The sequence below is a fragment of the Heterodontus francisci genome, chromosome 2 (assembly GCF_036365525.1).
Source record: "Heterodontus francisci isolate sHetFra1 chromosome 2, sHetFra1.hap1, whole genome shotgun sequence".
Lineage (NCBI taxonomy): Eukaryota > Metazoa > Chordata > Chondrichthyes > Heterodontiformes > Heterodontidae > Heterodontus > Heterodontus francisci.
The window spans coordinates 40,849,583-40,871,507 of NC_090372.1; the positions used below are offsets into that span (position 1 = coordinate 40,849,583).

General features: G+C 44.2%; 1 protein-coding gene across 3 annotated transcripts in view; it reads right to left on the reverse strand.

Moving 5' to 3' along the window:
• stmnd1 (stathmin domain containing 1) overlaps window positions 1-21,925 on the reverse strand; it is a 58,107-nt gene that overhangs the window by 10,784 nt on the left and 25,398 nt on the right. For all 3 annotated transcript variants that reach the window (XM_068050220.1, XM_068050204.1, XM_068050212.1), the window contains exon 2: window positions 565-727. In XM_068050220.1, the coding sequence (XP_067906321.1) occupies window positions 565-727 (163 nt within the window). The remainder of the gene's footprint in view (window positions 1-564; window positions 728-21,925) is intronic.

Consider the following 21,925-nt stretch of genomic DNA (forward strand, 5'->3'; position numbering starts at 1 on the left):
CCCTCCATCTCTCTGTGACCTTGTCCAGCCCTACAACCCTCTATACTACTTCAATTATGGCCTCTTGCGCATTCCTGATTTTCATCGCTTCCCCCATTGGTGGTCGTGCCAACAGTTGCCTGGGCCCTAAGCTGTGGGATTCGCTCCCTAAAACTCTCCACCTCTCTCTCCTCCTTTAAGATGCTCCATGAAACCTATTTCTTTGACCAACCTTTTGGTCACCTGTACTAATTTTTCCTTATGCGGCTCAGTGTTAACTTTTGCTTGACAATGCTGCTGTGAAGTTCCTTGGGATGTTTTACTACATTAAAGGCATAATATAAATGCAATGTGTTGTTCTTGTGAAGTTGTAACTTACATTAGTTTCAGGCTGCTACCCCCTTGGCATGATGGAGTTGAATTAGCTATCCCACAATGCAACTCATGTAACATCCACATTTGTACTTGAAGGCAAGGCTGGGATGACCTGGAGGTTCTGTCTATCTCAATGATGTATGAACAAGCAGATGCACTGCTTCATGTATGATACTTTCTATTCACTATGTTAATGAGCTCACTCCATACCATCATTAAATCCATTTTGTAGGAACGTTCCATTTGGTTTCCTTAAAGGTGGCAAGGACTGTTGTACTGCTCCCGGCAATGTTATTAAATCCTCCTCTGACACTTTGGATCTAGGTGAATCGTCAATGATATTTAATTTGCTGCTTTTCCTATTGTTCTTAATCTAAAAGGGGAAATAAAAGATCTTGTTTCAATTAATCCATTTGTTCTTGAAGTGTTATATGTCGACCTCTGATGCCATTCACTCTGTTTTGCTCTGACAACTCCTGGATATACTTACTTACACTGCTTTAGTTTTCTAATTGGTTGCATATTTAGCAAAATGTTTCCATGAACTGTAGAAAAGGTGAAATTAGAAGATTAGGCACATCCATACTCATCAGAGAGGGGAGGGGGATTTTAACTGAGTGTGTTTCAAGTGGGCGAGGAGTGAGGCAAACGGCAAATGCCTCCTTTTCTGACATAATCATTTTGAGGCTGAGGCTATTTTAACACCTGGTTGCAATTTACACTCCACCAGACAGCTGTCTACCCTAAACAAGTGGAAGAGGAGGCTGGCAGTATGTGAAAAGTGGGTAGCCTGGAGATGCTCAGATAAGTTGTGGTGAGTGGGAGAGGCATGACAGGGGAGACTTTGGCAGAGTATCCAAGGTCGGGGCCCCAGGACAGCCTGTCCACCATCTACAAGGCACAAGTCAGGAGTGTGATGGAATACTCTCCACTTACTGGATGGGTGCAGCTCCAACAACACTCAAGATGTTCAACAGCATCCAGGACAAAGCAACCCACTTGATTGGCACCCCATCCACAAATATTCACTCCCTCCACCACCAATGCACAGTGGCAGCAGTGTGTACCATCTACATGATGCACTGCAGCAACGCACCAAGGCTCTTTCGACAGCACCTTCCAAACCTGTGATGTCTCCCACCCAGACAGCAGTTACATGGGAACATCACCACCTGCAAGTTCCCCTCCAAGCCACACACCATCTGACTTGGAACTATATCGCCATTACTTCATTGTTGCTGGGTCAAAATCTTGGAAATCCCTTCCTAACAGCACTGTGGGTGTATCTATACCCCAAGGACTGCAGCGATTCAAGAAGGCAGATCACCACCACCTTCTCAAGGGCAATTAGGGATGGGCAATAAATGCTGGCCTCGCCAGCAATGCCCACATCCCACGAATGAATTTTTAAAAATGGCCTAGATTTTCCTTGTGGGTTCCAGGAGCAGCACTAACAAAGGGAGCTCTTCGACCTGCAGGTCAGGATTCCTGGAGTACAGCAGCTGCAGCAGTGGTAAAAATGCTATCGGAGTGCTAAAGACATCATAGGATTCCTATTTACATTCATTAATGAGGCTCCTCCTTGAGTCAGGTGGGCGCCATGTCTACCTTAAGAAAAAGGACCCAGTAAAGACGGCAAGGGGGATCAGGCCGTAAATCATCAGAGACAATTTGAACTGCATGGCTGCCCTCAGGCTGAAATTGGTTAGGACCTCCCTCTGCCCTATCCATTAAATGGTGTAACATCATGCACCACCATCCCCGACGACTACTAATGCTGATGCCTTTGGAGAGACACAGAAAAGGGGGTAACTATGGAAACTACTCACAAACTAATCAAACAAGCTCCACAATACCAAGGTGGACCATGCCAACCTTATGCTAGCCCTGCTATTGGATTCAATAGCCAACCCATCCAGCACACTGTGGCTGCAGTATGTACAATCTACAGAATGCAGCAACTCATCAAGGTTATTACAGAAGCCGTACCCTCCTTTTTGGCATTTGCCACCGAGAAGGACAAGACCAAGGGTGGTGGAAGCTGAGACGATCAATGACTTCAAGAGGAATTTGGATGGCCACCTGAGAGAATAAGACTTGCAGGGGGCTACGGGGATTGAGCCGTGGAGTCGGACTGACGCATAGCTTTATGGAGAGCCTATATGGACTCAATGGGCCAAATGGCCTCCTTCTGTGTCGTAAGTGATTCTATGGCCGGAATTTTACGGTTCCCCCAATGAGCAGGCTCATGGTGAGGATGGCCGTAAAATTGAATTGGAGGCCGGTGGGTAGTGGGGAGGAGGGGTGGGGCATTCACGATGCTTTCCCACCCTGCTGCAATTTTCCGTGGGGCTGGCGGCGAGAAATGGCCCGCCTGCCCCAGGCCAATCAAGACCCTTAAGTGGCTAATTAATTGCCACTTAAGGGCCTCCTCCCACTGCCACTGGTATTTTACCATTGGTGGCCGGATGGCAAAGGCCCCAAGAACACCGCCAGGTAAAACCAAGCGCCTTCTTTGAGGCTGGGGTGGGCCTTCCTGATCGGGCACCCTGTGCCCCAGGGAGGGCCGCCCCCGAAGCCCCAAACTCCCCCACCACACGTCCCCCCCACCCCATGCCTAAAAAACTCCCTTGTCTTGCCGAGGCCCGGCCAATTGCCCTCAGCGAGGCCCCAAAAATTTACCGTAGTTCCGGGGCCATCCTTCCTCTTGCTTCGTTGGCTGGGTGTAGTCCCAGAAGTAGCCACTGCTCTTGGACTCCTGGACTGCTGATTGGCCGGCAGCTCCATTAGACAGGGCTTCCTGCCTCAAAGAGGTGGAAGCCCCGCCCAAGGCCAATTAAGGGCTTGGGGAGCGAAGAATCCTGGCATGGCTCCCCAGTCCCGGCAGAGGCGGGCTTGCCCCCGACTATTCAGCTGGTGGGTGGGGCTTCCCGCTCAACGTCAAATTCCAGCCAATAACTCTATGACCAGCAGTGTTGTGAGAACACCAAGTTCCCCTTCAACTAACAAACCATTCTGACATTTGACACATATTGCTGCTCTTTTATCATTACTAGGTCAACACCCTGGAATTCCCTACCTAACATCATCATGGGACCAAATTCTCAAGGTCAGGGACTGCCTTCTCAAGGTTAACTAGGGATGGGTAAAAAATGTGACCTTACCAATATGTCCCACATCCCGGGAACAATACCTTCCCTTCCCCATCCCCATATTTTCCAATTTCCTTAGGAGAAAGAAATAACTTGAATTGACATAGGGCCTTATCACATTCTCAGGACATACCACGACATCCGATGAATTATTTTTGGAAGGGCAAGCACAGATATGTGAGAAAATGCAGAAACTATGTTACACAAGTCAGAGCAAGATCTCACACAAAGCAAATGAGATGAAAGACTGGTTAAAGTGTTTTTGGCTGAGAGAGGAATTTTGGCCAGTACATTTGGAGAGCTTTGAATTATGCCATGGGATTTTAAAATTAGAATCATAGGGCAGGATTTTGGATTTTGGGTTTTGGGTCAGGTTCCTGACTTTGGGGTCAAATGGGGGTCACAAACCCGCACTGTGTGGGAAACAGTCATCTGGCAGTGATTTTCCCCGAATTGGCCAACTAGTGGCCAGAGGACGGGCCTGGTGACCAATTAAGGACTGCAGGCAGGCTCTTGAAGCTGCAGGACCAATAGGAAGCCTTCCAGCATTGAAGGAGCAGCAGCCTGCCTTTTCAGGTAACAGAGAGGATGCCTCCATCTTACCATGGTGTAAGAAGTCTTGGGAATAGGTTGATGAATAAAGATGGTCATTAAAAGTTATGGGCAGGATCTTTTCCCCCTTTTAAACCTTCAAATTAAAAAATAGAACGAGCACCACTGTGGAGCGGCAACCCCTCTACAGGGTGGTCTGCGGTCTCAGCTGTTGCCAGGCAGCTGGGAGGGCCTCAAAGCCTGATTGGCGTGCTGGCCCCCCCAGTCTGCCACCAGGAGTCCGCCTCCAGGAATCTGGCCTAGTCCCTGACACCTTGGGGGGCGGGGGGGCGGCCTCAGGCCTACTGGAAAATAAATAGGCCTTTAATTCCCGTTAATTGGCTACCCAGCACTTCTGGGAAGGTTGCCCTGCTGACCCCCATCCTGCCTCTGGGAAAATGGCAGGAATCGAGTGGTGGCGGCAAACCAACTTGTCGGCCGATGGCGTGAATTTTTGCCCCCACCTGCCTCCGTATTTGCCTCCATTTGGGGGCAAAAATCCTGCCCATAGAATCATAGAATGACACAGCTCAGAAGGAGGCCCTTCGGCCCATCATGGCTGTGCTGGCTCTTTGATCTATCCAATTAGTCGCACTCCCCTATAGTCTCTTTTTTCTGAGGCTATTGGAACAGGCAGGTAGTACATCTTAATGACCATCTCAATTAACCAGCTTATTCCCAAGGCTTCTTACCCCATGGATTTCTAAACTAATATAAAGACAGCAGTAAATAAGGTTGGTTTTGTTGTTGGAGGAATCAATCCCAGACAGTTTTTTCAGGGTTCCGCAGCAAAAGAAATACAAGTAAAGTTGAATCTCCCTAGTGTGAGTCCAATTAAACTGCCAGCGTCAGCTGGTTTTGCCTACTGGAGCCAATGAATAATTCAGATTGTTCAAATAGTGAGTCATACTTTTCCAGCTTTTGTTCCTCATGAAACATACATTCCAATTTCAGGTCACTGCTATAAATGAAACCAAACAAACTAATGCCCTAAAGGGAAAATTAGTACATTACCACAAGATTGGCTAGCGAACAGGAAACAGAGAGTAGGCATAAATGGGTCTTTTTCTGGTTGGCAAGATGTAACGAGTAGTGTGCTGCAGGGATCTGTGCTGGGGCCTCAACTTTTTACAATTTATATAAATGACTTGGATGAAGGGACTGAAGGTATGGTTGCTAAATTTGCTGATGACATAAAGGTAGGTAGGAAAGTAAGTTTTGAAGAGGACATAAGGAGGCTACAAAGGGATATAGATAGGTTAAGTGAGTAGGCAAAGATCTGGCAAATGGGAGTATAATGTGGCAAAGTGTGAAATTGTCCATTTTGTTAGGAAGAATAACAAAGAAACATATTATCTAAATGGTGAGAGATTGCAGAGCTCTGAGATGCAGAGGGATCTGGGTGTCCTAGTGCATGAATTGCAAAACGTTAGTATGCAGGTACAGCATGTAATTAGGAAAGCTAATAGAATGTTATCATTTATTGTGAGGGGAATTGAATACAGAAGTAGGGAGGTTATGCTTTAGTTATATAGAGCATTGGTGAGATCACATCTGAAGTACTGTGTGCAGTATTGGTCTCCTTATTTAAGGAAGGATGTAAATGTGTTGGAGGTAGTTCAGAGAAGGGTTACTAAACTAATACCTGGAATGGGCTGATTGTCATATGAGGAAAGGTTGGACAAGCTAGGCTTGTATCTGCTGGAGTTCAGAAGAGTAAGAGGCGAATTGATTGAAACATATAAGATCCTGAAGGGTCTTGATAAGGTGGATATGGAAAGGATGTTTCCTCTTGTGGAAGAATCTAGAACTAGGGCTCACTGTTTAAAAATAAGGGGTCGATTTTTTCTCTCAGAATGTTGTGAGTCTTTGGAACGCTCTTCCTCAGAAGGCCGTCGAAGCAAAGTCTTTGAATATTTTTAAGGCAGAAGTATATAGATTCTTGATAAGGGGGTGAAAGGTTATCGGGACTAGGCGGGAATGTGGAGTTGAGGTTACAATCAGATCAGCCAGGATCTTGTTGAATGGCAGAGCAGGCTTGAGGGGCCGAGTGGCCTACTCCTGCTCCTAATTCGAATGTTTGTAAAGTGGATCAATGATAAAAGTATGCGTATGTGAGTGTGTTTGAATGTGTGTATAGGTATGTGTTTGCATGTTGAGTGTGTAATCGTTCAATGTAAACATCTCATAACAGAAGTGTACACAGGAATAACTGAGGAGGATGAAATAGCCGCTGTAATGTATTTTTTGAAGAAAGCCTACGAAACTGTGGCTAAAGTAAACTACAACAGTTTGTACTACTTTTTAGATTGAATAATACTGTTGCTGTGATTAGCTAGCTTTCAGGTATGAGTACTTTAAATAACAATGCCTCACTTACACTGGCCCAGTTACACAGCCTGCATGCACAAAGGTTAACTGTGAAATTCAAGAGTCCTACTGATCATGACCAGTCATATTTATGATGCATCATGTATATGCAATGGTACTCCAAATCTCACAGGATACTGGAGTATCGAGGGTGTATGTTGCCCATATTAATTGCCATGCACATAGAGCCATTGAGTCTTTCACAGCACAGCAGGAGGCCATTCGGTCCATCGAGTCCATGCCAGCTCTCCAATGGAGCTACGCAGTCAGTCCCACTCCCCGGCTCGATCCCCGTAGACTAGCAAGTCTATTTCTCTCAAGTGGCCATCAACTTCCTGTTGAAGTCATTGATTGTCCCACTTCCACCACCCTTGTGGGCAGCAAATTCCAGGTCATTACCATCTGCTGTGTAAAAAACTGCTTCCTCATATTCCCCTGCATCTTTTGCCCAAAACTTTGAATCTATGTTCCCTATTCCTTGTACGATTTGTTAATGGGAACAGTTTTTCCTGGTTTAACTTATCTAAGCCTGCCATAATCTTGTACATTTCTATTAAATCTCCCCTCAATCTCCTTTGTTCTAAGGAGAACAAGCACAGCTTTTCCAATCAAACCTTGTAACTAAAATCCTCCTATCTATGTCCTGTTGCAGGCAGTTCATATCATCCTCACTGTTTGCCGCACCTCCAAGTTTGGTGTCATCAGCAAATTTTGAGGTTCTACTCTGTACTCCAAGATTCAAGTCATTTATATATAGCAAAAAAGGCAGTGGTCCCAGCATTGACCCTTGGGAAACACCGCTGCCTCCCATCCTCAGTCTGAAAAGCAACTATTAACTACGACTCACTGTTTTCTGTCCTTTAGCCAATGTTTTATCCAGTTGGACACGGACCCTCTTATTCCATGAGCCTCAATTTTGTTAACCATCCTTTTATGTGATACCTGATCAATTGCTTTCTTAAAATTCCTATAAACAATATCCATTGCATTGCCTTCATCAACCTTCTCTGTTACCTCATCAAAAATACAATTAGATTAGTCAAGCACTATCTACCTTTTACAAATCCGTGCAGGCTATCCTTAAGTAACTCAAACCTCTCCAAGTGTCCGTTGATATTTTCGCTGATTATTGTTTCTAAAACCTTGCCCACCACTGATGTTAAACTAACTGTCCTGCAGTTGCTAGGACTGTCTTTTCTTGAATAAGGGTGTCACATTTGCCACTCTCCAATCCTCTGACACCTCCTCCATATCCAGGGATGACTGGAAGATTGGAGCAAGCCCTTCCGCTATCTCCATCCCACTTCCTTTAGCAACCTGGGATGCAAGCCATCTGGACCAGGTGACTTATCAACTGTAAGCAAAGCCAGATTTTTTAATACCTTTCAATTTTTATCCTATCCACTGCCTCTACTCTCTCTGCTTTAACTGATATTTTGTCAGCTTCCATTTCCTTAGTGAACACTGATACAAAGTAGATTAGCCCACACACCTACGATTGCAAGGCTACTGACCTGACCTGAGGCATCAGTTATGTTCTAGAAGGTGTAAGGCAGTTTCAATGCAAATCAAGATGCACTATGCCAACTTCAAGTTTTCGTCTGGAAATTGCTATCACTACACTACCATTGTGCCACCTCCTGTTCGGAGTCTGCTAGGATTCGTCATGTGCTATAGTCCTTTATTCCTGACCTTGCTATGCTATATGCCCCCCTATGTGATCTGACAAAAGTGACCACCAATTGGGAATGGACTAAATCACACAAACAGGCTTAGTCGGTAGCACTCTAGCCCCAAGTCAGTAGGTTGTGGCTTCAAGAACCACTACAGAGAATTGACCACAAAATCAAGGCTAAGGGAGTGCTGCAGTGTCAGAAGTGGCATCTTGCAAATAAGACGTCAAACTGAGGTCCCGTCTGCCCTCTCAGGTGGATGAGAAAGATCCCAGGGACACTATAATTTGTCCTGGCCAATATTTATTGATCAAGTATGTACTGCTTTGAAAACTGCATTGTAAATATTGTTCACTTGAGGCTACTATGCACACATGAGCCAGCAGAGGGAGTTGAAAGTGAAAGTAAAACAGAATAAAGAAGACTCCATTACGTTCAACAGCTTGCTGCTTCTGTCTCAATCTTTGCCTCATATTTCTTACTAAACTCAGCTAAGCCTTGCTCCAGTCCTTAGAATATCACAACGGCGACAAGGTAAAAAGGGATGGCGAAAAACTGGAAACATTGCTTTCAGGTGTGAAATTTTGGAAGATTTTTGTCTGCTTATCTGAAGACAGTATTTTAAGTTGGAGACTGTGTTAGAGTGATACACAGGAAGCTTGTACAGTGTATACTCACACACTTATCTCTCCAAAATAACTATCCAATCCACCAAAAAAAATCTCGGATCATTGTAGAGAAGTTTCATCCGAAAGGAACACGATCCCGGATCCCTGATTAGCACTGTGTTGTTGATCAATATGGCGTTGTTTATGCCTAACCTACCACCTTTTGATGTGCATTCAGAGCCATCATCTGTATCCCCATGTTGGCAAAAATGGCTGCGACGTTTCATAGGCGCGATGGCAGGTTTTGCAATCCTAAATGATGCAAGGAGAAAGGCCTTGCTTCTACACTGTGGAGGTGAAGAATTAGAAGTTATCTTTGAGACACTTAGGCCTGAGCAAAATGAATACAACTCAGCGAAACATGCACTGACGACCTACGTCACACCCAAGAAAAGCACCATATTCAAAACCATTGTCTTCTGATACACTAAGCAAGAAGCCATCGAGAATACTGACCAAATACCAATATTGCAATGCGATTGAGGTAAAAAGCAACCAATTGTGACTTCGGTGATGTTGGACATGTCGAACAGAAAATCAAAACACAAATAGTCGAAGGTTGTCTCTCATGTCAACCATGCTGAAAAGCATTCAAGGAAGACAGAAAGCTGTTAGGGCTGCTGGAGTTAGCAAGATCACTATTGCTCTCAGGAAGCCACCTGCAAAGCAACAACAGCAGTCTCACAAACAGAGCTGCGACTTATCCAAAGAATGTTTCCACTACGGCGGTTCTTACCCACACTGGACAGAGTGGCCCGCTACTGGTAAACAGTGCAAAGCTTATGGAAAGCCCAACAACTTTGCTCCTGTTAGCCGCACATTAGCAAAATCAGCTGCTAAGACCAATATCAACAAAAAGGTGCCATGTATGCATAGCACAACAAAAGGGCAAGAGAATGTAGCTAATGTAGAGGCGCAGGACCCTGAGCATACCTACGTCCTCTCCATCAGACACAGCAAGTGGCTACGTATGACTGTGACCATTGGCTGCCCAGACGTAGATGCTCTCATAGATACAGAAACGTCTGTCAATGTCATGGGAAACAAAACATTCAACAAACTTCAGGATTGCCCTATTTGCTGCAAACCAGGGAATACGAAAATTTTCCCTTACAACAATGACAAATCGCTGAAAGTCCTCAGAACTTTTTAAACGCCAGTCTCATTTAAAGACACTGGAACAAAAGCTGTATTCTTATGTCTAATTCTAATATCTGGAGAATGTGACATGCTTCGCAGTTTCCACACAGCAACAGATCTACACATGATGGTAGTCACATACGCGATTCCTTTGCAGAACAAAAACATTCTCCAATTGAATGCTGATCGCTTCACTGGTATCAGGAATCTGAAAGGTGTTACATGCAAGCGGCATGTCGACCCAAATGTGCCCCCAGTTGCACAGCAATGGCAACGAATATCATTTCATGCCAGGAAACAGACAGAGAAGGAACGTCTGCACCCTACTTGACCTTGTCATCACTGAGAAAGTTGGGGATGAGCCTACCCCTTGGGTCTCACCCAGACACGTTGTCAAGAAACCCAAGAGCGAGAACCAGATTAGAATCTGCGTTGATATGCGATTAACAAACCAAAGCATTCAACGAGAAAGACACTTGACACCGACAGTCGATGACATCACAGAGAAAGTAAATGATGCTAAACACTTCACTAAACTTGATCTCAATGCAGGCTCCCATCAAATCCAGCTTGCAGAAGAATCGAGATATCTTACTGTATTCTCTACTCACATCAGACTTTTTCCATACAAGAGGCTCAGCTTTGGAGACAGTTCAGTAGCCGAGATATTTCAGCACTTGATTCAGTCTGTGCTTGAAGGATTTGAAGGCACACTGCTCATCTTTGGCCACACCAAAAAGAAACTCAAGACACTATATGCATGCCTCCACTGTCTCAGAGAATGTAACCTCACCTTGAACAAAGACAAATGCTTGTTTAATGAAAACAAATTTGAATTCTTGGATCATGTGCTCAGTGGTGAAGGAGTATCACCAGATCCACAGAAAGTTGAAGCCATTGATAACTCTACAGATCCTATAAATATGTAAGAAATCTGGAGTCTGCTAGGATTCATCACGTGCTGTAGTCAGTTCATTCCTGACCTTGCTACGCTATCTGCCCCTCTACACGATCTAACAAAAGAGATTACCAATTGGGAATGGACTGAATCACAATAACAGGCAGTACACCAGATCAAATGACATTTGTCAGAAAGTTGCACGAATGCCTATTTCGACCCTGAGAAAACCACCCAGCTAGTCGTGGGTGCAAGACCAATTGGCTTAGGTGCAGTTCTTGTACAAAAAGACAAGACAGGTAACTCATCAATCGTTGTGATGGCAAGCAGATTGTTAAAGCCCGTAGAGCAATGTTATTCTCAAATAGAGAGAGAAGTGCTCTCAACCACGTGGGGTATCTTACACTTTCATTTCTATTTACATGGAAGCGAGTTTAAAGTAATAACCCATCATAGACCAGTAGTAATCCATAATTAACCACCCATTCGAGAATAGAACATTGGATATTCAAAGTACAAGAGTACGAGTTCCATGTCGAGTATCAGCTCAACCCAGTAGACTATCTTTTGCAACATTTGTTGCCGACAGTTGGCCCCACTGGTTGTGAGGAAAAGGTTGCCAAACAACATTTTAACTAGGTAAGCATAAATATTGTGCCAAAGTCACTAAAGCTAGCTGACATCAAAGCAGCAACAAAACAAGATGAGGCTTTGCAATTACGTACGAAGGCTATGGAATCTTAAAACTGGAAAGACGTGATCAAGAAAGCGTCTACAAATGAAATCACTCATACACTGCAAGGTGTGCAAAATGATCTCACCATTACAACTACATCTGATCTCGTATTATTTTTATGTTTATTTATTTATTTAGAGATACAGCACTGAAACAGGCCCTTCGGCCCACCGAGTCTGTGCTGACCATCAACCACTCATTTATACTAATCCTACACTAATTCCATATTCCTACCACATCCCCACCTGTCCCTATATTTCCCTCCCACCTACCTATACTAGGAGCAATTTATAATGGCCAATTTACTTATTATGAAACAACTGTATTCTCATTCCACACTCATTGTGGGTACGTGTTGTCGATATAGCACATGATGAACACCTGGGAATAGTATGGAATGAGGGGTCACCTAAAAGATTAAATATAAGAGATTTAGGACAGCAAGAGAAACATTTCTACTCAGAAGTTTGTGAGACTGCAGAATGCACAACCAGAGTTAGTGATTGAAGCAGAAACCATATCAATATTTAAAAATATATTCCATAGGTGGTGGAAGAAAAGGGAAATAAAGGGTTATGAGATTAGGGCTACTACTCACGTAGAAAATCTATAACAACATGATGGTTGGACTGAACAACACAAAGACTACAATTTCTATGTAATTCTAGGTGCAATTTAAGTGACCCTTCAACCAGGATTATTGGCTGACAGTAACTTTGACAGTATTAGTCACCACTTTAGATTTATTTATATTGTAAGAATCCTGGGAAATCCTTACATTGGGTTTTCTTGCTAATTACATATGAACTTATGAACATATGAACATGAGAATTAGGAGGAGTAGGCTACTCGGCCCCTCGAGCCTTTTCCGCTATTCAACAAGATCGTGGCTGATTGTAACCTCAACTCCACATTCCTGCCTATCCCAATGTCCTTTTCACCACCTTTCTTATCAAGAATCTATCTACCTCTGCCTTAAAAATATTCAAAGACTCTGCTTCCACGGCCTTTTGAGGAAGAGAGATCCAAAGATTTACAACCCTCAGAGAAAAAATTTCTCTTCATCTCTGTCTTAAATGGTTGACCCCTTACTTTTAAACAGTGACCCCTAGTTCTAGATTGTCCCACAGGAGGAAACATCCTTTCCACATCGATCCTGTCAAAACCCCTCAGAATCTTACATGTTTCAATCAAGTCGCCTCTTACTCTTCTAAACTCCAGCAGATACAAGCCTAACCTGTTCAACTTTTCCTCATTAGACAACCCGTCCATTCCAGATATTAGTCCAGTAAACCTTCTCTGAACTGCTTCCAACACATTTACATCCTTCCTTAAATAAGGAGATCAATATTGAACACAGTACTCCAGATGTGGTCTCACCAATGCCCTGTATAACTGAAGCATAACCTCCCTACTTTTGTATCCAATTCCCCTCGTGATAAACAATAACATTCTATTAGCTTTCCTAATTACTTGCTGTACCTGCATACTAACCTTTTTGCGATTCATGCACTAGGACACCCAGATCCTTCTGCATCTCAGAGCTCTGCAATCTCTCACCATTTAGATCATATGCTTCTTTTTTATTCTTCCTGCCAAAATGGATAATTTCACATTTTCCCACATTACACCCCATTTGCCAGATCTTTGCCCACTCACTTAACCTATCGATATCCCTTTGTAGCCTCCTTATGTCCTCTTCACAACTTATTTTCCTACCTATCTTTATGTCACCAGCAAATTTAGCAACCATACCTTCGGTCCCTTCATCCAAGTCATTTATATAAATTGTAATAAGTTGAGGCCCCAGCACTGATCCCTGCAGCACACCACTTGTTACATCTTGCCAACCAGAAAATGACACATTTATGCCTACGCTCTGTTTCCTGTTCGCTAGCCAATCTTCTATCCGTGCCAAAATGTTACCACCTACACCATGAGCTGTTATTTTCTGCAATGACCTTTCACATGGCACCTTATCAAGTGCCTTCTGGAAATCCAAGTATAGTACATCCACCGGTTCCCCTTTATCCACAGGACATGTTACTTCTTCAAATAACTAATAAATTGGTTAAACATGATTTCCCTTTCACAAAACCATGTTGACACTGCCTGATTACCTTGAATTTTTCTAAGTGCCCTGCTATAATGTCTTTAATAATAGTTTCTAACATTTTGCCTATGACAGATGTTAAGCTAACTGGCCTGTAGTTTCCTGCTTTCTGTCTCCCTCCCTTTTTGAATAAAGGAGTTACATTGGCTATTTTCCAATCTTATGGAACCTTCCCCGAATCTAGGGAAGCTTGGAAAATGAAAACCAACGCATCAACTATCTCACTAGCCACTTCTTTTAAGACCCTAAGATGAAGTCCATCAGGACCTGGGGACTTGTCAGCCAGCAGCTCCAAAAATCTGCTCAGTACCACTTCACTGGTGATTGTAATTTTCTTGAGTTCCTCCCTCCCTTCCATTTCCTGATTTACAGTTTTTGTAGGATGTTACTTGTATCCTCCATGGTGAAGACTGAAGCAAAGTACCTGTTCAGGTCATCTGTCATCTCCTTATTTTCCCTTATTAACTCCCCAGATTCACTTTCTATAGGACCAACGCTCACTTTGTTAACTTTTTTTAAAAAAATATCTATCGAAACTCTTAATATCTGTTTTTATATTTCGACCCAGCTTTCTCTTGTACTCTAATTTTTCCCTCCTTATTAATCTTTCAGTCGTTCTTTGCTGTTTTTTATATTCTGTCCGATCTTCTGACCTGCCACCCATCTTTGCACAATTATATGCTTTTTCTTTAAGTTTGATACTATCTTTAACTTTTTTAGTTAACCACAGATGGTGGGTCCTCCCCTTGGAATTTTTGTTTTTCATTGGAATTCTGTGTATTCTGAAATAGCCCTTTAAATGTCTGCCACTGCAACTCTATTGACCTATCCCTTAACCTACTTTGCCAGTTCACTTTTACTAGCTCTGCTTTCATGCCCTCATAATTGCCGTTATTTAAGCTTAAAATACTAGTCTTCGACCCACTCTTCTCTCCCTCAAACTGAATGTAAAATTCAATCATATTATGATCACTGCTGCCAAGGGGCATTTACACTATTATTAATACAAGCCAAAAATACTGTACATTTCGTTAATTACATTGTTGCACTTAATCTTGTATTCAACTGTTTTATTCCTGTTTGTGACACACCCTGGGTAAAAGAGGCTGTGAGGTGATTTGATGGGGAGTTGTGGTTGGGCCTTCATTGATCAAATGTTTTTGACCCCTGAAGCTTTGGAAAGGGACCAAATCATAAAAAAAGTAAACTTCAGCAGAAATCTAGCAGGGAAACACCTCCCAAATGCCCAGATGTGAGTTAAAGCTGAGATAAAATAACTGGGTGCCAAGGCCATCCTGGTTTCCTTACTTTGGCCAGGCACGAGCATTCGAATATTTAGGAGCTGCTAAGAATTAGAGCATTGGAACCTTGAGAATTTTACCTGGCTTGGGCAGGCAAATGGTTCAATGGGCCATTCAAATAATAATGAGGTAATGACTGGGTTAAATTGGTCTCCATCGGCTTGCTGTGTAAAGAAAGTATATGAGGTGATTCCCCGAGCAGAGAAATTGTCGAGGTATTATGTGTCACATTGAGTGACGCGATGGTACCTGGGGCATGACCAGGGAGTAGTTACGTGGAGATCACGCTTCTACCCAGAGTGTAATGGTAATGCTGTTGCGCTTTGATACTACTGCACAGACATTAGCATATGTCAAGTCTTTCTTATACTGAATAAAATATAACCACTGTCACCAATAAGGATAATCACTTCGAATCATTTCAGAACTTGAGAATAAGGGGTTAAGGGTTAATTGACTTGGATCCTCTGAAGTTTCAACAATATTCAGGACATGACTGATTTCATTATTAATGGTTATGCTTTATTATTGGTGTTTTTGTGTTAATAGTTTGTTGCAGTAATTAAAAAAGGGGAAAATAAAATTTATATCTACAGCATTGAAATATACAAGTTGTATATTAGATATAAGCAATCATCAGATAGGTCTATATCACAGCAATGATCGCAAACACCACCTGACTATCAAAAATCTTGTCATACCTGTAAAGATAAGATGGATCTGTTACAGATTCAAAACAGCAACATCTTCATGAAAAAGGGATTTGGCAAACCTAGGTATGTGGAGGGAGAAGAAACATGTGCCATTTTGATCAGAAATACCACTGGCACAATAATGCATTTTGATATGTTACACTAGCAAGGAAAAATAAGTACTTTCCATGAAGGCAGTACTCCTTTGATAGCAGTTTGTTTTACTATTCATGGAGAGATGTAATTATATCAAGCTTTTAATGAGGCAGCAACATTACAATCTTTCCTACAGGAGGAAATCTTTCTTTCAACACCACATTATGGAGTAGACTTTCGCGCACTGGGTAGGCAGTGAGCAGGCCATCCATTTCGCTCACCCACGACGATGTCAGTGGGAGGCTTGAGCAAAGTTTGTGGTTGTTCCTCATTTCAACAGGCAAGCTTGTTAGCACTAAAGGTGCTCCTTTAGGCAGCTTGCTGATTGGGAAAGTAAATAATCCTGTGGGGCGGCTGCCATATAAATAAAGAATTTGAATTTATATAGTGCCTTTAATAACCTTAGGACATTTAGAACATCCCATATCATTTTTTAGCCAAATATGTATTTAGAAGTGTAGTCACTGTTATAATGTAGGAAACACAACAGCAAATTTATGCACAGCAAGATCCCACAAACAGCAATGCAATAATGATCAGATCATCTGTTTCAGTGATATTGGTTTAGGGATAAATATTGTCCAGGACACTGGGGAAGACATCCCTGCTCCTCTTCGTAATAGTCTCATGGTTTTTTTATGTCCAACTGAGAAGGCAGACAGGGTCTTGGCTTAAAACGCAGTTGAAAGATGACACCTCTGACAGTGCATCACTCCCTCAACTGAGCCACATACTCATAAAGGCAGATTTCCAGCCTTTAAAGGGAAGGTGCAATTTTCAAGGGTGGCTAGTGGAGAGCAAGCAGCATGACCTCATCTAGGATCGCCCCTGATTCTTCGACACAGTTGTACAGTTGTGCAGCTGTGCACTGAACAGAAGGGAATTCTTCTTTCTTAATGAAGAGCAATGGGTGCCCTGTTAATGTAGCTAACAACAATGGAAAGAGGTTGGTGAGCACTTCAATACCAGTAAGCACTGTTCCAAGTAAAGGCTGTAGTGTCATAATTGGTAGTACTCTCACCTCTGAATCACAAGGCTCAGGGTTCACGATCCACTCTAGGGGGTGAATTTTACGGGCCCTGCAAGAGCGGCTTTGGTGGGTGTGAGTTTTTTTGGATTTCCAACGGTGGTTTTTTTAATCACAATTAAGTCAGTGGCATATTTGTGGCAGTCCAGTGATTTCCCCCTGCATGGTGGCGGATTGCAGCTTTGCATTCATTTCCATACCATGAATACTCATTACCCTACACTTAGTTCAAATGAAGTTTTACCTGCCAGATTAAGTGAATGGCGAGCGCTATTCCCGTGCCACCCGATTCATGGTCATTTAAATGTGGTGTGCAACAGTCAGCTTTCAGCAGTCTGAGATCAGTGGTTTCAAGTCTTGAACTTATCGGTACAAGGCAGGCCAATATTGGAATGGATGTTTGGCAAGGGCAATTTTTGTCAGGTGATGGCAGGGAAGGAATGGGTGTCGAGTGCATGAAGGAGCAGGGGAGGGAGGGGGGCAGAGTCCAGGGTGTGTAGTGGCTGGTTTTGACCATGAGGCTGGCTGTGTGCAGTTGCAGGGGGTGGTGGGTTGATATGTTCCTGTCTGAAAACTGATGGTCATGAGAGGCTTAAAAGGAGGGAGGATCACTATCGTCGTCAAAGTCCTGTGTATCCACATCAGGGTACTGGCTGGTAGAAGGTACGGTCACAGTTATAGGGTGCAATTGTATATGGTAGGGGGGAAGGTCAAGACTTAGGGTTGGGTATTCAAGGTCATCATAGGGAGGGGATTGGGAATCTGTAATTAGGTGGATTCTTGGAGGTTCAAGGGTGAAAGTCGGCAGTTGGATGGTGACGGGAGTAGAGATGGGGGGAGGGATGGCATGTATAAATTGATGATGAGCTTGTTCATGTTAATGGGGGGAGGTTCTATGGTAACAGGGGGAAGGTTGAAGGTTAAGTTGGGTGGGTCAAGGGTGATGGGTGCAGGCTGGAAGGTGACAGGAGGAGGTTGGATGGTGGGCAAACCTGCTTAGTATTGCATATGGAACATTTTCTGGATGAAGAATGCAAACCATGTGTCCAATGAGGGAATGTAAGTCGATTGGGAGAAGACAAATGATGGTGGATGGGATCTCCTGCTGAATGCAACTGTAAGGCACTTAAAAGCAATCTGCTCATGACTTTCATGGTTCAGCTGAATGGCAGAAGAAGGACAGTTTTACAACATTCTTCTCATCTCAACAATTGAAAAGCTGCAAAGACTTGGGTCTCATACACATAATTTGGGTCTCATACACACAAACAATTACAGAGGGAGAGACTGAGGAGGGATCTTGGTGATCAATGGATGATGCCTTAACAGGAGCAGCAGGCAGCACAAGACGGTGAGACTCCTCAGAATGAAGCCATCCAGGAAAGGCATTATCGAAGATGGGCACTGGCATGAAATCACATCCTCAGGACAAGGACACATTACCTTCAGATGTCAGAGGCAATGCCAGAGAAGCATGAGGATGTCACTTGCAATGGTGACAGAAATGTGTACAATCCTTCAGCATTACTGCAGTCTCTTGTTTTTGTTGGGAACCCCATGCCACTTACCCTCAAGGTTACTATTGCAGTCAATTTCTTTGCTACCAGGGATTAACAGGTGACACATGAGGCATCTCACAGTCTGTGACCCATAGGTGCATCAAAGTAGTGACCAATGCCCTTTTTCGACATACTGATGATTTCATCTACTTCCCCGTGGACGAGGGCAGCCAAACAGCAAGGTCTGCGCCCTTCAGCTACATTGCTAGTTTCCCTACAGTTCAAGGGATGATCGAGTGCACTCATGTGGCCATTAGTGCTCCGTGGCAACATCCTGCAGCACTTGGTATTCTCAAAGGCTTCCACTGTTTGAATGTACAACTGGTTTGTGACCACAGGAAAATAATCAGGCATGTTTGCGCGCGATTCCATGGTGGTGTCACGACTCATACGTTTTGCATAATGCACAGCTGAGAAATTTTTTTGATGAAACAGCAATATTTGACGGCTGCATCCTGGGTGATAAGGGCTACACCCTTTGGACATGGTATGACACCAGTATGGCATCCTCAAAGTGCAGCTGAAGATTGATACAATGTTGTTCACTCATCCAGCAGAGCCATCACTGAGCAGGCCACTGGCATCTTGAAAATGCGATTCTGCTGCCTTGAATGGTTTTGAGGGGCTCTTGAGTTCGCGGCACAGAGGGTCTCACAATTAATTGCTCTCTGCTGTGCATTGCACAAGCTGGCAATTAGACACAGTCACAATTTGCTTGCAGTGCAACAGGAGGCACAGCAGTCACCCGCAGATGAGGATGACTAGGCAGAGCATGAGGAGAAGGTTGACAAAGCAAATTATGCCGTTACAGATATAAGGGGCATGGAGAGACGTGCAAAGGACATCAGAGAGAACCTCATATATTAACGTTTCAGCCAACATTGAGTCACTTAATGAAGTCTATTTGGATGGAAGGAAAACAATCTACATATGTTAACAAAGGCCTGTGTTCTGAGTGATAGCTGCAATGTAAAAGAAGGGCTCTTATCACAGCATCAAGCTAATCTGCATTGGAGAGGTGTCTAAAGGCCTGTCTGCTATCACCTTTATTAAAAGGGACATGTGTCTCCATGGAAATGCTGTCCTGTATCAAGGCTGAGACCGTCACACAGAGGAGGCTGCAACTTTGCAGCATTTTGATGTGCGAGGCATATCTAGTCGTTTATGGGCAATGAGAGACCTGCAACAGCACCTATGCAACTAATGTGAGGGGGTGACCACAGAACTGAAAGTGGAAGCAATGTTGGTAAAGATTCGAACGACAAATGTTGAAGTGGAAAATAGCCATCATTGCAGACTGAAGGCTACAATGTCAAGGAATAGATCACACAGGACTCTTTCATAAATCCTTTGCAAGCATCAATAGGTGCCAGTCATAGGCCTGCAAAATAAATGAACCTTCTCATCCAGAACTAATGGAATGATCTAGGAGAGTTCATCAAAAATTAAAGCTAATAAAAGCTAATAAATATATTTGTAACATTCCTTCCATTATGCACAATAGTTACATCACCCGGAGCACCTTAGTGTTCATAATTGTTTAGTTTTCCTTTTCCTACCGCTACATCTAGGTGAACCTCAACATTAGCATCTGAGGTGGAGGCAGTCTGCTCAGTGCACTAACCCATGCTGTGGATAACCATGGCGGGCATCCTCAGAAGGTATGGAGCCTTAATGGCTCCATCCTACTGGGGGTCTGCAGCAATGGTGCACGAGTATCCCCCATGTGCTCGTCTGCTGGAGGGAAGGGGGTCAATGTTGGGGGGAGGACGAGATGCCGTTTACCCTGAGGATGTCGTGCGTCGAAGGCTCTGGGGCAGCTGGCATGCGCTCGTCCTCCATCTGGGTGCATGATGACACCTGTCTGTCTCCCTGAGGGGAAGGGTCACCTGGAGGGAGGTCCAGGTTCCTCGTCCCCCTCTCGCTTAGACTGTGCTGCATGGAGCCCATGGATAAAGCGATGGAGTGCAGATCAGATTGCATATGGCTCGAGTGCTCAACAAGACTTGCCACAGAGCTCGTCAAACTCTCGAATGAGGAGGTCACACACTTACATGCCTAGGACATGGAAGACATCATGGTTTGCACGGACTCCTCCATGGCACACGCAAGGCCGCGCATGACCTCAGGCATTTCCGCCATATGTTCCACATGGCTTTGCTGCACATCCAGCAGACATCTCATAGCTACAAACGGAGGGTCATCATGAGCGTGGGGCTGAGCAGGGGCCTGGTCTCCAGCAGTCCTCGGATTGTCAAGGGACTGGCTGGCACATGCTCCCTCAGCTGCTTGGATGTGTCTGTGTCGTGACCACCGGATTGTGGTCCAGATTCTAATCTTAAACCCGCTGTGGATCGTGTGGATGTATCTGCGTTGGTGGAGGTGGAAGAAGAGGCAGGTGACTGTGCACCCTCTGGGGCATTGGTTTCATTTTCCTCCCCAGAGGAGGATTGCAGGCCCTCATGTCATTCTGTTGGCAGAGTGCGGCCACCTGCAGTGGAGACAGAAAAAGAGAAACATTCAGCATAAGTTCAACATGAATGTGAAATTTTCACTCACGTTCCTGCTATGTTCATAAATGACTGCTAGACTAATTTGAACATTTCATCCTTGCGCCTTGAGCATCCTGACTCGCCATCAGCCACAGATCTCGCTCCCTCCTCTCTGGCCATCTGTGCTGCCTCCTCCTCAGCTGCTGAAAGGGCTCTAATATCAGGCACTCCTCCACCTGTCTTTGCCCACTCCCTCTCGTTATGGGTGCATTTATCCTACTGGATACAGTGTAGATTTAATGACATGTGATACGATGAATAACATGCATTGTACACCTGCTTCAACATCAATCATTCTGGAGTGGCTTTCACACCATCGCTCCAAACACATGCAAAAGCCAGATGTCAGGATTCTGCAAATTCATTTGGTGTCTGTCACCAAGGCTGATCAGGCATTCTATTGCATGTCTTGTCTGCCCACCATCAAACACAGATGGAGCCAAGGTGGCAGAATTAATTGAGCATCGGTGAAAGCACATACCCGCGCCGATCTGAGCAGGTCATTTAGCAGGTTTGTGACACTGCACCCATGTATGTTGTGTCACCCTACAGTACAACAGCTCCTCCACCACCTCCATCCAGGCTGCTTTGGTCAGGCGCGAGGGCCTTCTGATGCCATCAGCAGGGAGGAGGACCTCCTGCCTTGCCCTGACGGGGTGGAGGAGAACCTGCAGGGAGGCATCACTGAACTGGATGCTGCCTTGTGCCTGACATCTGTGCTTTATGCAGCAGGCCAACAAATTATGAGTGGAGAGGGTGGTGGTAAGGTGAAAAAGGAGAATTCAGGAAAAGCTGCTCAATTTTAGTTCCTCGATTCTAAGTCACTGCAATCAACAGAGACTAGTGAAGGCTGCTGATCCTTGAAGCTTGCAACACAGAAACATTTATAGATGTGTGTATCATGGTGCTTCTGGGAGTGACGGTGGCATCCACCAATGAAAGT